The sequence below is a fragment of the Tyto alba genome, unplaced genomic scaffold (genome assembly GCF_018691265.1).
Source record: "Tyto alba isolate M040663 unplaced genomic scaffold, T.alba_DEE_v4.0 Super-Scaffold_1000006, whole genome shotgun sequence".
Taxonomy (NCBI): domain Eukaryota; kingdom Metazoa; phylum Chordata; class Aves; order Strigiformes; family Tytonidae; genus Tyto; species Tyto alba.
This window is the reverse complement of record NW_024881272.1, coordinates 29,156,043-29,172,646: the sequence shown is the minus strand read 5'-3', so window position 1 is coordinate 29,172,646 and position 16,604 is coordinate 29,156,043. Positions and strand designations below refer to the sequence as shown.

Genomic DNA, 16,604 nt, shown 5'->3' with positions numbered 1-16,604 from the left:
GAAACTTACTACTTAGTGGTTTCATTGGTTTGTAGTATTACCAATATTGTAAACAACCTAGTAACTGACTTCACATTTTTAATGAGTCACATATAATAATAATTCCTGGAATTGTTGAGGTCTTCCTCTTCCCTCCTAGTTTCCCCTTAAAAGCTTAATCTAGGTTTCCTTAGATCTTCCATGATCCTGGATTCGCTCTTCACCTTCCTCCCTCAACAAGGACCCCATCAAGAAATAATTTCTTCTAACCTTTCATAAATCACATGGGAACGGTCCAAAAAAAAGTAAACAAACTTTAACCAAGCCATCTTAGATAAAATCATTTAGCTAGGATTTTTTTACTAACAATCAACAATGAAATAATTGACGTTTTAGTGAAATAATTGTTTTAAATATCTGTCCCACTAAAATGCTGCAAGTAAATAACCTTTTTTGAATTATTGGCCATATCCAGATTTTGATCAGAATGCTGCTATTTGGTTTACTGGCTTTCTGACTTCCTTTCTCTAATAAAAATGTGGCTAGATAGTTCAGAGAAGAGGCAAGACCGGTTTGGCTGCATCAGAACAACTTATTTCCCAGAAAACAAAGCAGAATAGATTTAGAATTACCTAAGTTCCTGTAAAAAAAAAAGGCAGATATCTTTTACTTGTCAAGAACAAAAATACAAACCTTAGAAAGATTGTAAACCTGAAAATACTGTGGAGCATTAGGTTTGCGTTGTGTAGAGATCTTCAGGTTATCAAAACACAACTTTGAAGAAGCTTGAAATCCAAAGACATATAAGGACCATAGGGCTGATATTTACAGAGATACAGCAGATAGAACAATTTTGGAGGCTATTCTTCAAATCATGTGTAGTCTCTGAGAATACACAATTTCATCCAAGCTTTGTTGGATAAACAAGATAGAATTAAAAAGAAGCAGACTATTCTAGACAGAAGAAAGAAAAGCCACAGAAAGATCATTTTTACATATAATTGGAACAACTGATGTGGGAGATAAAGAGGTCATGGGGCTACTTAGTTTATTACGGTGTCTGTTATTATATCCAGCACCAGGTATTTCAAAGCAAGATGCAAGAAATCTCTTAAATCATAGTAATCAGAGACTTCACTTAAATCCTGCTCTACAAGATGTAATATCTCACCCAAAACTCATTAACACATATTTTTGGAAGCCTTGGGCTTGACATAATTTTTTTTTTTCTATACTGTCTTTTTCTAACTAAGAAATGGTCCCTGAATATGAAATTACACTTTTGTGGAACTTTTTTTTTTGCCAGACTGATAAAATGAGTGAGATGTACTGTAATTATTCAGAAAAACTGCAGGTTGTTTTTCATTGTCTTAATTCTGGGTTGTCCATTTGGCAATCATTAAAACGTGTTATAGAAGCTATACATGAAACGGATGTGTGGAAGCTACTTAGCTATATAGTAAGTCAAATTATTTTAATCTATGAATCAAATGTCTGTCATGTTATTTCAAACCTAACCAGATTCTGAGGCTTGACAAGAATTAAAGGTACACTGTTTTTCATTCCGTTGTGTTTCATGAGAGACTAGTAGTGGATGTCATGGGAACATCTTTGTTCAGTCTTAGAAGAACCTTGGGAAACTGTTAGGGAACTTCCTATGTAGCCAGGAGCGTCTGATGAAAATTAGAGGGAAAACCTGAACATGATACAATGATCTTAAGTTAAACCATCTGGAAGCTTATTCCTCCAGACTTCCCTATTCCCTAGGAAATAAAAGTATGTTTTATTGTCATTCTTTGGCTACATTGTGTGAATATTAGCACTCTAGAGATTAACGGTGAGGAACTTGTGATGTAACTATGTATTACTTCATACAGTAACTGTCATAATCAATATGTCTCTTAATCTTTATGTCTTTTGTCCTGTTCCCTCTGACATCAAATATGTGAAGTCAGATGAAAAATAGCTAATGAGTGATTACTGTCTCATACTAGTTACAGGCATTTCTTTCTGAAAATTATTCTGAGCAATAGCTTAAAATGACATGGCCAGTATTACTGCACAGCCTTTGGAGAATTGCTTCCACTGGTCCTTTCTTAAAACTGAGTATTGCAGGCCATGAAAAACACAGGGCTTAATCTGAACCCATACCTTTGTTCATGCTTCTGTCACACGACAATTACCCCTGTTGCAGCCCCATAGTTAATTACTTTTGAGGACTTTCTCATCACAGCATGAACTGAGCATGACTTTATCTGGTGACAGGATAATCTCATTACATATGATGATCTTGTTAATGAATATCCCCAAGACAGAGCAATCTCATTATTGGCCCCCTCAGGATTTGTCACCTAAGAGCCGATATATGATTAGATTCTAGCTGCACAGTATTGTCCCAGATCCTAATGACCAGACATCTTGAGGCTGAGGTAGCACCCCCGAAGGCACATGGACATAGTTAATTAGGATTTTTGTCCCTAAGTATTTCTGGACATACTTCTCAGGTGAACAATCAAGACACTTCAAGTGCTATGTGCAGGGTTCATCTTTCCATTGTTCTCTAGAACAACCATAACACGGTGGCATCATGGACAACAGAAACAGTGTGCCTTTAGCACATTGTTAGTGGCTTCAGGGCAGTACCAGGAAGAGAAGTGTACTGTCTGTCTCCTCGGTTGTGCCCTTGCCAAGTAATCGCTCTTCATGGTGTCCTACCTACAAGTTGCAGATATGCTGGTCAGTGGTCAGGCCTTCATACCAATGGTGTCTGTTTCTCTGCATAATATATCTATAAAGAACATTGCTGCTGCTGCTTTTTTAATTAGTGCTGTGTTTATACACAGTGCTTTACAGACATGCAGAAAGGTGGAAGTTTTATCATATACAATGATAGAAGAGAGGGAAGAACAATGGTTACAAAAGCGAGAGTTAGAGATGCTTATTTTCTAAAGGATCCATATTACAGTGCAAGCAGTGTTTCCCCTTGCTCCTACAGTGTTAACAAACCCCATGCTAGATGAGAGATTGGCCATGCAGAAAAGCAATACATTTTCTTAATTAATCTAGTGGATAGCAGGAACGTGAGCACTAAATCCCACCCATTTGATTTCATTAAATCTACTATAAAGGTTAAGCTGCATGTTAGCATTGACTCTAGACAACCTCACTCAGCAGAGTGAGGTCAAGGAGTTCTCATTCAAGGAGCTGCAGCTTAGTAAGTGACAATGAGGAAAAGCCTGATAAACGATTCTGTTTTGATGAGAAAGCTAGACAGTGGGGCAAACCAAATAGTAAATGTGGTATTTTGTTTCACCTGCAATTTTCCTGAGATGTGTGCTTCGAAGAGTTTACAGAGAATTATTAACTAAATCTCAGTGTAAAGCTCCAAACAACACTGGTGTCACTGGAAACTCAAACCTCAGCCTCAGATCACTTGGAAACAGCAGCAAGGTCTATGTCAGAGCAGCCTGGAACAAGTTCAGGGACCAGACAGTGCCTTGTCTAATTTGCCTGTAGAAGAGGGTCAGTGGGAGCTCAAGGACTTGGTGGAACTGTGTAGCTTGGCAGGGGCAAGTTATACAAGCGAGAGGATGGACACTGGTCATCCTGTGGCAGTGGTGGGCAGGAAGTGAAAGAGGAAAGAAAAGGCTGAAGTGACCAAAGCATTTTCTTTGTTCCCCACTGTGCAGCCACACCTGCCCTTGAAGGAGTTTCCTCTGCATGCCATATACTGTCTCCACTTCAACTGGAGGCACACTGAATCATAGTCCGCTCCCCAGTGTACCCCCGGTAAAGCAAAAATATATCGTGCTTTGTATTGATTTAGAAAGAAAAAAAAAGTTACTATTTTAGGTAAAAAAAAAAGGACTGTATGACAAAATTGCCCCTTAATGTTATGTTTTTAATTTTGAAGTTGTGGTCTTGGCTCACACAGGAGGGGGTGAGGGGATTGACCAGATTTCCTTCAGAGGTCCCTGCAAACCTGAATTGTTCTATGATTCTGTACAATTATATGTAGAGTTTCATACCTAAGTTTTTATGACTGATTATTGCCCTTAGTCCTGTGAACTGAGCCACCACATGTGTAGGTTATGTAAAACTGTCCCTCGAACTGCAGGTAACAGTCTGCAGGATTCAGTCCCCATGTGCGCAGCCTGAGCTTGCAAGTTCCCTCAAGTCACCAGGATTGTGCATGGCAATTGGGAAACATTCCTTTAGACACACAGGCTACAGCTTTGGTGTTACTGGCAAGCTTTTAAAAAACCCAGGTATGTAGGCAATCCTAAGAGAAGTAGGTAAACTGGAATAATTAGGAAATCAGGTTTTCAGCTGAATTAATGCTATGCAAAAGATACTATATTTGTTGTGTTTTATTTCTACAGCTTAATGTCTGGGCTAGCAGCCCTGGATGCCAAGACTTCCAGTCGCTTAGGTATCATAACCGTCACTTACTACCTGTGGACAACATTTGTGGCTGTGATTGTGGGAATAATTATGGTCTCCATTATCCATCCTGGTGGAGCAGCACAGAAGGAGAGCACTGAAGAGGGTGGAAAGCCCATCATGAGCTCTGCAGATGCACTGCTGGACTTAATCAGGTAACTACATGCATTCTTTCTGCTTTCTGAAGGTAACATTTTGTACATAACTGCATGAGAAACTGTGGCCTGAGGATAAATTCTGTACCTGAGGATGAACATTTTGTTTCAAGCTATCGAATATTTATACTCGATGTTTCTAGCAAAATTTAAATGAATGGCCACCAAATGTATCAGAAGTACTAACAACATTGGGGTAGGTTTTTTTGTAACCCCACAGAATTACATGTAGCCTGTGGACCTCACCATCAAATCTATTATTAAGGTCAAGAGAGTATTAAAATGTAATGTTAATTTAAATAAGGGCAGACAGTTGTAATAAGCAAAATCTGAAATATAAGGGCTTAAATCCATGTTTTTTCAGGAAATAATTCTAAAATATGCTGTTACAACTGCTCATAGGAACTCTCAGATAAAGGAGACAATTAGAAAGACCACTGTTGTGAGCTTTTTATTCCTTATTTTTGTCATATTATTTATGCTTTGTGGCTTTTTCTTGTTTGTTGTAATTCGTTTGGCAGAAGGGAGGGTTGTTCTTTTAGACCGGCATTAGAGCACTGATGGTAATTTGATAGCCTTGTCTGAAGATCCCTCTTTGTCTCAAGATTTCAGTTGCTAGTGGGATTAGTTTCCTGACTGAACATAGTATGTGCTTCAGATTTATTTTGCTCACATAGAAGGACCAAGTTTTGCCTTTGGTTGGTAGTTCCTCAAGTCGGTGATCTCGTACTAGAGATTTTAGGCCAACTGTGTATCTGAACCACAAAGAGTTCTCTTTGGGGTTTGACTTATTAAAATTTAAAATGTTGCGGTTTGTCTTTCAAAAACCCAAATTCCTGACCCTGACGTGGTGTCAGCACACAAAGTACTTTAATTAGAGTTACTGGGACCTCAAATCTGAAGGAACTGGAATGAAAAACTTAAATTTTTTTTTCTTTCTCCCCCAATTTGCCCTTAGCCAGGCCATCTGAAACCCACATGTTTTTCTACTGTTTCAATGTCTTACTGAGAATGGGCCAAATTGTATTGGTCATGGAACAGCAGCTGAGAGCACTCTCTTCTATAGCTTTTCACAAAACCACTATCTTCAACTGCAGTGGGAAGATGCCCAATTAATGGCATCTGTATCTCCACAGTGACTTTGCCATGAAGTATGTGCAGTGGAATTCGTGCTTGTGTGTTTGTGACATAACAGGGCACATTATTCTGTTTCTGATGTAAAGAGGACTATAATTCCTACACCAAGAGAAAGGAACTGAGCAAGTTATTGGAGGTTTGAATCTCTTAGTATAACAGAGTAGTGTAAGAAGTAAAAGAGAATTTAAGAAAAATGTAATCTTAATGATTATATTCATAGTGGCAGTGTTTGGAACCCCTTTCTGGTTTGCTGAGCTGTTTCTAAGGCCTCAGTCTTAGACAAGCAAAGGCACAGTGATATACATGCTGCAATGTTACATCCAAACTGACCTTACAGCTATCTCTGGCAAGAGCCTCCCTCACAATAGGTTTCCATCTTCCTCACACCAGTTGCTTTTTGAAACCCAAAGTAAGCTAGTTCATGGAGATGAGTCAGATGAAAAATAATTTGGGCATGCAAAATCTAAATTCTGTTTTATAGTATTATGTTTGCATAAAACACCTGAATGTCTGTATGACTGGAACCAGAGATCTGAGTTACAATCTCATCTCTTCATCTCTGTCTGGCTTGTCCCTGCACACCACAGGTTTAGTGGTGAGATTTGGGAACACTTTATTCCACTGAGCCTTATTGCTGTTAAAATACTATGTCCTGATCTAAACATTTGCAAATATCATTTGTAATTTCAATTCCTACAAACATTTACCTGAGCAAATTATAATAGTTTGCATCCATATTTCAGGTATACATATTTCCAGCCAGGCATGTGCTTTTAGTCTGTGAAACCTTAAAGTTTTACTGGTGTGGGCAGGTGTCGACAATGACAGCCCAACGAACCACTCTCATTATCAAAGTTTAGAAAGAGAGAATAAAGCTCACTCTCCTTTTGCTGTGCTAAACAGCAGTCACAGCTGCAATCTTTCTACCCCAAGTGCACAAACTGATGGTTTTTATTCCTCCAGTACAGAAATAATATCATTTAGTAGATAAATAGGAATAATACAACTGTGGGGAATGGGCTTTCAGCCTAGGCAAACACTATGGGTGTAATCCTGGCTCTGCTGAAGTCAATTGCAAAACTCCTAAATATCTGTGTGGAAGTCTGGATTAAATATAATGATGTATCTGCTGGTTTGAGCTAGAAAAGCTGATCCTTTAGCTCAATGATAAATCACTTCCATTCACAGCTGGAGACCATCTTTTTTGGCCCAGATTGGCTTATCTTCTCAATTCATTAATTTCCCCTCAATTTATCAATTGCATATGTGCACAGAAGTTTACACAGGAAACATCTGGTATTCTGCAAATGAAGAATGCTAAACGTACAAGTGGAGAGATGATATATGTGACATAATTGTGGGGTTTATTTTAAAAGCATGAATCTTGGCATGGAGATACATGTATTCACCCTCACTGATTTCAGATTTGAAGCCACTTTGAAATGATGAAATACATTATTATTTCTTGTGATGTTATATATGGCATTGTCAGGTCTGGAATTTTTGGCAGGGAAGATGTTGCTAGAAATTGAATTTATTGAATTTTTGGATGAGGATTTTGCTTTTAGAAGTGGTTTTAGTCAGAAATTAAAAAGAATGTACTGACAGGAATAAATGGAACCAAGAACTACTGCAGAGACTCATGGTTATCCTAAACACCTGCAACATTAATCAATAATCACATTATTATTCTGCATTATTTTGCAGATGGTGCTTCCCCTGTATATTTTTCTGTTATGTAAAAAACATAGCAATAAAACCTCCAGTGTATATGACTTGATTAGGGCATAACAATGACACTGTACTGCGTAATTCTGAAATGGCTCTAAACCTCACATCAACCAGGAGGTACATAATCTCATCACCACACAGTTTCATGCCTCAAAAATTGTATCCGCAAATCAGCCATGTTTTGCCACACTAAACAACAGTACTTGAAAGACTTCATTTCTAAAGGGAATCCCAAGAGACTGGGGACAAGATCTGTGGATGTGAATCTCCCCTGCCCCAACTGACTTCCTCCTAAATTAAATCTAGACAAAATGGCCACTGAATGCAGCATAATAAAAGTGTATTCAACATTCAGTTAGTGTTTATACCTAAAATCTTTAATGCTGCTTTGGCTTTAAATGTCTGAATTTTTGCTTTAATCTGATCAAGCTTTAAACCATCTTCTACTGTCTGTGGAAGATACCCATTTAACTAGGTAGTTTACCTTCATACCTGTGCAGGAGTCTTCCCTTGCACAACTTGCCCCTCTCTGTCGGCAGTGTGCCAGGATCTGGACTAAAGACAAGTAATTCAGAAGCAGCTATGAGCCTGAAGCTGTGCAGGAGATACTGTTCTGAGAATGGGTCTCTCTTTAGCTGCTTTTTTATTACTACATTGAGACAGATGTACAAATCTGCCTTGATTACATTGAAGGTTTCTGGTGCAAGCACTTCAAGGCTCATGAAAGTATATTTTCTTCCATATTTAAAACTGTAAATCCTTAGGCTAAAGATCTTGTTCTCTTTAGTGCACTTGCTGCTTTATGAATTTTAATAGATCTATTCTAATGATGTGCAATATTTCTGTGAGGTAGGCAAGGACCATTTTCCTTTCTTAAAGCTAGAGAACCAAGACATATGGAAAAGAAATCACCTCACTGAGGATTGTTCAGAAAAATCTGTGATGCCAGGGGAAATATTCCCAGCTCGTACAAGTCCTAGTAGGAGTCTTGTTCTAGGAATGTAGCTTTTGGGGCACCTCAATGGAAATTAATAAAGAATCAACACACATCTTTACCTGTGTGAATTACTGAAACTAACTCTATACTATGTCCCCAAAAATAAAAGAGAGAATTTTTAGTAACCTTTTGTGAGTTAAGAAGTGAAGTAAGGAAAGATTACAATTTTAAAAAATAATTCAGACTTTGAGTGTTTTATTCAAAAGGACAAAAAGGGACATACTTACAGGAATAGTGTTCAATTTAAAATACTAGGTTTGTTTAATTCTGCAACACATATTCACCTGACAAGCAGAATAGAAAATGACTGTATTTTGGGGATGAACATTTGTAAAACAAGATATATGACTCAGGACCACACAGTTTACATTAGCAGTTAATATTTCCACCACATTCTGTTGCCATTATCAAAATACCTTTGATTTAGAAGGGTAAATCCTGCTGCAACTTAAATCATGCTACTTGCATTTGTCACCAAGGGAAACAAAATTTGGCTGATGAGATAAAAACAAACAAGCAAACACCATAAACATTCACATGAGGAAACGAATCCTAGCCAAACTGGGGGTTCCCCCTCCTGTTTTATATAAGGCTGACTGCATGTGCAAATCTGGACACCAACAAGTTCAGGGTTAACATACAGTTTTAGTTTTTCTCAAGTGTAACCAGACAGCATGACTTTGCAAGCTTATTGAGTTCAAAAGCCCCAAATAAAAAAATTCAGTGAATGCAGTCAGGAACAAATCATACCTTAACCCATGAAAAACAAATTTATATATTTCTGAAGTTTATTGGAAGGGTAAGTCAGAGCATTTTACCACAGAATATCCAGAACTGCATCCAATTTAATAGCAGGTAGAGGGAAACTCAATCTGGCTTAACCAAGAGAGTTTGGGGTTTTTTTATACCATTAATGATTAGAAGAGGATATAAACACTACAGAGGATTTATGCTTTCATGAGAAACCTGACCACTCTTTCAAATAATTTCCTTTCCCTCTTTTCAAGCTAAGGGCTATATTCTATTTTACTGAAATTGTGTTTCTTGAAAATAGAGCAGGAGGAACACAGTATTTGCTGTAGTTTGGAAAAAGTCCAGGCTGTGAAGAACCAGAAATCACACTTTAAAAAGTTTACAGCTGAAGACTGAATTGTATATATGCTCCATAAGATACATAAGAGTGCATTAAATGATGCAGGTTTTAATCTATGAAAGAACTTTTTTTAATAACTTTTCCCTACAATCATATATCTTTTGCCAAAAGCCACTGTGTACTAAGATAGAAATATTTACCTGACCCCTATGGCAAACTCTCATCTTTTACTCATTTCAGATTGCCATTTTTCTTTTATCTCATGAAACCAGCCTGGTGCCAGCACTGTTCTGCACTGCATGTGATCAGATGTTCACTTCTGGTTAATTTTTAAGCAGTTCAAGCTGCACAGAAGCCTGGTCCTCAAGTATTTACAAAGGACTGAAGATCCTAAATGCATGGTTCCTATTTGGCACAAAAGGAAACCGGCATGGAAAAAAGATAATTCCATGATGAAAACAACGCTGGGGAGATGGACTCCGAAGCAGTTTCTGCTCTCGTATCAGGAGGCCTTAGTCGCAGAGGGGAAGGTGTGTGGGGGCCACGAGTTAAAACTGCATTAGGAAAGCTTCAGCCCTACAGGGGAATAAATCATCCATCCTCCTGACAATTGGTCTGGACATCGTCCAATGTAAACATACACTTTTTATGACATAACTTTGCCTGGCTGGAACCATAGTGGAAATGCTTTGGACCTGTCGTGTTACCTTTGATATGATTCAGCCTTTTCAAGATTCCTAAAGATGTGAATGTACTTGCACTTCCACTCCAAAGAATGATTTTATCAGAAAGCCATAGCTCTGTTGGGGCTGTGTCAGGACATTTTCTTTCAGAAGAAGCAGGATAAGGAAGTTAACCCTCCAAATCTCTTACTAGAACTGAAATGACATGCAACAGTGTCACCCTCAGGACAGATAAAAAGTCCACGTGTTTAGCAAAATGATTCCACAATATGAGTTCTGCTCTGATCTGCAAAAAAGACAAGCAAGACAAAATGTCTTAGTCCTGATAAGTGATTTTTGGATTCTATTAGTATCTTTTATCATAATAATGAGGACTTAAATGCCTCGTTAATTCTGCAAAAACCTTCTTTGGTCCTTTTAGCAGGAGGTAGTAAGACTGATACTGAGAAATAAGATGAGGCAGTGGAAGTGACTACTGATGTGCAAGATGCATCCTCTTGTGGGCCCTGAGATAGGTCATTTGTTCAGCTTTGCTAAATTAAATTTTGCCCTTGATTTCAGGAGTGCAAACCCTGATGGAGCGCACTGACATCAGCAGGAAGGTATTTCAGATGTACAGCCACATGACCAAAGATAGGATTTGTGGCTTATAAGATAGTCAGGAGCCTACACAGCTGATGATGAAATCATGCAGAGAACAGCAAAAGCAAATGAATTTTTGAGATTAAGATAATGTCACTGAGAAGAACCTCACCTATAGTAAGTAGGAACCACAGTGCTGTTCATTTTTATGCACAATTGTAAAACCTGGAAACTTTACAGTTGTCATGTCAAGCTACTCAGACTATTTTTACTCTCTCTGTAGCCTTGTTGTATAGAGTGACAGAGTAAGATCTCAAACACTGAAGTATTAGAATGCTGTCAAATACCCAGTCTTAAAACAATCTTCTTGCAAACTCAGCTATGCTAGTTCAAATTTGAGTGGAGTGTATACAGCTGTTTTATGCCCATTGCAAATATAGGCCAATAAAATATTATGAGGACACGTATGTAGCAAAACCACAGTCTGGTGGCTTTAATTCCACAGCATGGGAGATCGCAGCCAAAGATTGTCTGGTGTGGCAGGGATTAGGTACTGATAACATCAAAGTCTGAGAGCAAAACCAGACTACTGCTGCAGAGCACAGAGTGCCCCAGAGGGAACGGGTGTTTTGAGTCAAGGAAACAACATCTGTACCTGTGGCTGTTCTTACGCTAGAGCAGCTGGCCTAATTTCTTATTAAAAAGATCTGCAAAAGCTCAGTGCTTTGAGTTAACAGATGTTGTAGGCAGGACTCAGAATGGGTATTTCAGATACTCAGTAGTATAACTGCAACCAGAATTTGCCCTATTATTTCTCATAGAAGTTATCTAGGAGCCATCAAACTGGCTATCCTAGCAGCTGTAGGCTAATGTTCTGTGCACAGCTCATCTAACAGCATGAGCAGTAAAACAGTTTAACAGTGCTGATATTTGTATCACTACTGTAGTTCTCAGAGTCAGCAACCTTCTGAAGAGAGTGAGAGGGCTCCTGCGTCCTGGGGGCAGTGCCAAGGCATGGCCTGAACTGAAAAATGGCTTTATAACACAATTCAGCTTCCTAAAGCTGCAGAAATCTAGGGGAGCAAAAATGAGCAAATAGTGTTAATTGGTAGGTTGATTGCTGGGAGACAATGGAGGAGGAAAGAAGACATCCCACTTTTGGCAGTGGTAAGGTGCTAAATAGTCCTGTGTGTAATGGGAAGCTGCACCCTCAGAGCTGCTTCTTAGACCAGGTGCTGTCTATACTAGATACAAATCTTCAGGATTTTCTTCAAATTCCCTGGCTATCAAATTGCAGAATACATTGCCTTAGTCATGCATACACATTTCTAATTTGATACCTCTTTACATCTGAATTGTCTTATCCCATACAGAATTAGGGAAGGACTCCAAAATTTGCTAGCAGAATGAACCAGCCAGTACATCACAGCAGGATGTAGTCAGAGAAGGGGTTTAGTAGGTCACCTGTGCATATATGCTGCTATCACAGCAAATGCAGGCCAGGCATGCTGTGCCAACTATGGCTCAATAGCTCACGGTCTGTAGAAGGTTCACGGAGCTGATTTAAGTTTCATGCACTTTGAATCTCTTAGCCTGTGTTGAATGCTCTTGCTCTGTCTGGCAGAATTACCGAAGCAGAAGATGCTCTGGGGAGTGTTCTTCCTCAGGGCAGACAGTATTTATCTCTTAATTTTTTATGTAACCAAAACCCATATATCTCAGTTTCTGTTTTACAATCATATCCTTGTCTTAGACCTAAATTTATCTATGTTCCACACCAGCCTCACTCACTGTTATTCACTATATTAATTCCCTATTAATATGTGAAATTAATTCTTCTAGGAATACTGAATTGTGCCAATGAGGTTAGAGACAATGTTGCTTGACCTAGAGAAATGTATCCCAGATCACTATTAAGTTTCCTGTGCTATTATTTTGTGTTCTGTATCTTGTAAGCAATCTGAAAATAATGCTGGAAATTTAGATACATTTAATCTGCTTGGATTTCTTAATTGAATAAACACAACAGCATTTATAGGTGGTGACAGCAATGAGTAGCTCACCTTGAACTATTACTTTGGAAGTACTGAGAGTGTCTTTAATTCAATATGTCAGTGATAAACACAGTGCCTGTTCTGAGGTAGAGAGACAGTCTCACTTTATGATCCTGATACCAGATCCATGTGGGTAAATCTTTATCTTGTCCAGAATTACAGTAAAGCTAGTAGAGATCTGCAGGGGCCAATCTGATTGCAGTCTGGATGCCTGGAAGATAGGTGGACAGAGATCGACAGGCTGCAAAACCCTGCCATTAATTTTGTAATATGTTTGGGCAAATGCGAGCTTCTGGATTTTGTGCTAGACTAAAGCTCCCACCTCAGCTAGCATTCCCCCATGCTCAGGTTTGGTGGGCCAGAGACCTGAAGGAGGGCTACCCTGAGGCAGCCAGCCTGGCAGGTAGTTGTGAGGATCCCGCCAACATTCCCTATCCCAGTTCCATGGTAAAAAGTCAAGTCATCCACTACCAGTCTCACTTCAGTCTCTTGCTCTGTCTCTTGTTCTGAAATATTCCCAGGAGATCCCTGCTAAACATCCAGCTCATGGCTGGAAATACCAACGTGCAGCAAAACGTACCCCTAAAGCAAGAATTTCTCAAGAAATTTTTCTGAAGAGGCCTGACTGAATCAATAAATACTCCTAGTCATCTCCTACCTCCAGGTGACAGTTTGATACTTTCTTCCCGTTACATGCTTTAGTCCATTAGAGTTCTCATCCCCCAATTGCTCTCTTGCATGTTTTTAATTAACAAAACTAAATTTTGGCTAATACTGGATTTTTTCAATCCAAGTAAACCAGTTTAAGATAAAAAATAAGCCGAGACTCTGGCAAATACATTCAGGTCAGCCCTTCACTAGATAAATTGTGTAACTTTGGAAAAGCTAGTCTCAAAGATTGGATCACAGTGCATAATATATTAAAAAACATTGGGAGAATTCCAGCATCCAGTATTAAGTGGGTAGTTGTAATTCCTGTAGGATAAAGAATGATAAAGAAACAAAATGCTTTAATCCTCCACAAATTTGTCTAACATTTAATCTAGCTACTAACCATATGATATTTCCTTTTTTGAGCAGTCTTAATTGTTCTTAATTCTGCTAATTAGGACTATAAAACTAAGGGAGAAAGTGGAAATTATCAGTAATTAAATTCATATTTCTTTGTAAAGCTACAGCTTATATGTGACTTTCATATTCAGACCTGTGCAGGAATCCTCAGTGTGGATTGCTGCTTTCAGAATATTTCACATTCACACAGCAGGTCAGAGCACAATCATCACACTAATGCTGTGCACTCCTATAGCACCTTTCATCTGATCATCTCAAATCACCAAACAAAGACAATTTAATATTAATGAAGCCTTTAACGATCTGGAAGCAGAATTCCCTTATGAGGCATAATAAGGCAATAACCATCTTTTCTCTCCAGTGCTTCCCCTCCTATAAACATCCTCTCCAACTTCCCAGGTCCAGCTCCATCCAGCTGTTCTTCAGTTAGTCCCCCGTGTCAGCTAAGCCCCCTGGGCTCAGGCAGAAGGTTGTGTCTGCATCTGATAGGAAAGCAATGCACAGCTGGCTGTTGTCTGTGTCTTGCTTTGGCTACAAATGCGACATTTGAACCAGAGAATCATCAGCTTTATGGATGATTTGCAGAGATAACCTGATGCTTTGCGCTGTTGTTACTAGGGTGAAAGCTCTGTTGATGGCAGCACAGCACTCAGATGTAAAGCACTTACAATGGTGTAGTGAATGTTCATCACTAACAACATCACTACATAGTGTCTTAAGTGTCTTAAGCTAAATCATTCCAATTAAATGGAAGTGTGTACAAAGGGACTGCATTAATTTAATTCACCTTACTAGCTTATGATATTTTCCTTATATACAAAGATGGACCTTTAAACATCCCTTCTGACCCAACCCATTCTATGATTCTATATGGCCAAAGCTGCTATCCTCTGCTATCATGTCCCCCTAGCACACAGCCATCATCATGCCTGGGGCTCGTAAGCAGGACTGGTAAAATGGAAGGGGATGTTGCAGTGTACAGCACAGCTAGTGTATGCTGTTACTCCGCAGGAATGCCAGGTAGCAGATCGGGCTGCAAGAGGTAGGTAAACTGCTCTGTCTCACCTGCACTGAGGTGAGGAAAGGCCAAAACAGTTAAAGAGCGTTAACTAAAGTGCTGCAGATCAGCCTTACATCTTGCCTGCTAGTAACTTGTCTGCATAATGCTAGTTTGCCCTAAAGCAACAGCCTTACCAAAATGACCCGTGATGCCTTTATGTGTCTTGTCTATTCTCACACAGCAGGCCAAGAAAGCCCCCTCATTTTCAGTCTTCTGTTTCAACCATTAGACAGTACTACTACCCTTTAATTAAAATTCTTCTCCCTCTGCTTTACCCTGAAAAGGATAATTAATTATCTCTTTATAGCAATTGCTCTCAGCACCTGATGCTACTAAAACAGATTCTATCTCATAAATTTAAGTGCGACCATAATGTCACATTATGATCACTTTAAAAAGCAATAAAATTGTTTTTTTCTAAGCCAGTGCTGCACAGAATGCTCTTGCTGCATCTCCGTTAGCAGCAAGCATATGCTGCAGCTGCAAAGAGGAAAGCATGTCTGGAAGATGTCTCAGTTCAGTATGCGTTTAACTGTTCATATATATAGCAATTCTCCTTGGAATGAGAATGGGCTTTTCAATATACTTAGGTGTCCTGTCTTGGAACTTGAGCTGGACTTTGAATAAAAAGTCTTTCGGTTAGAGAATACAGGAGTGTCTCATTGCATAAATGTATGTATATAAAAGCATATAATTGAGTCATGGGCTGTCACTGTCTTCTGCCTCTAGGTTCAGAAGCTCTGGGCTCAAAATAAATCTGTTCTGAAAATGATCCTGTTAAAATCATCACACAAATCTTGATTCCCAAATGCTGCACAGAAATATATTTTAGCTTTTTTGCCCAACTATGCTATGATTCCTCTTTGAAGCCTGTAGAGGGTGTGCTCTCCATTTCAAATTAGGATTGAATGTCTTTCTGCAAAGTAGTAATCTGGCTCAAACAGAAGTTACGAATTAGCTCCAGATATTATTGAGTGAAATGTTACAGACTGAGGTACACAGAAAGTCAGAAAATGTGACAACAGGAGTCACTTCTGAAATCAAAAATCTGTTGGTCTCACTGCAAATCCCACAGTGTTTGCTCATTGTCTTCCTCCATAGCTCATCCATAAGCAGAGGAAGCTGTTGGCCCCATCTCAGTCTCTTTGTTCTGAAGCCTCAGAAATATATTAAAATACAACTTAGCAGAGACTGTGCAGCTTTAATCTCAATTCTTTCCATCGGGAATGAGATCTTCTTTCTGAAAAGCAAACTGTTCTTGACCAAACCACTGTAAAGTCTACATCACTTGTAATTTTAGTGATGAAGGTGTATCAGGAGGTACTACAGTTTATGAGTCATCTCACCGGAGTACTCAGAATTCCCCAAGTAGATTATGGTACCCAGCAGTTTCAGGAATACATCCTTGAACACTGACTCTGTCTTGAACAGCTCATTATCTAAGTAGGGAAGACAAAATATGGAATAAAAGAGTATTATTCTCCCCACCTAGCAGATGGGGAAGAGAATGATAGCAATTGCATTGCCACAGTTACAGCATGGAGATTGTGAAATGTCTGAAACTGAGAGCTCCTGCGTATCACTCCACGTATTTAGAAGCAAGTCCCAGACTTTAATTC

At 39.0% G+C, this 16,604-nt stretch overlaps 1 protein-coding gene across 4 annotated transcripts in view; it reads left to right on the top strand.

The window, feature by feature from the left end:
* The window catches only part of SLC1A7 (solute carrier family 1 member 7), a 56,296-nt gene that overhangs the window by 11,698 nt on the left and 27,994 nt on the right, over positions 1 to 16,604 (top strand). For 3 of the 4 annotated variants that reach the window (XM_033008744.1, XM_033008743.2, XM_009974234.3), the window contains exon 3: positions 4,362 to 4,577. In XM_033008744.1, the coding sequence (XP_032864635.1) occupies positions 4,362 to 4,577 (216 nt within the window). Of the gene's footprint in view, positions 1 to 3,356; positions 3,430 to 4,361; positions 4,578 to 16,604 lie in introns of those variants that run through there. The other variant, XM_033008745.2, reaches the window with a different exon arrangement.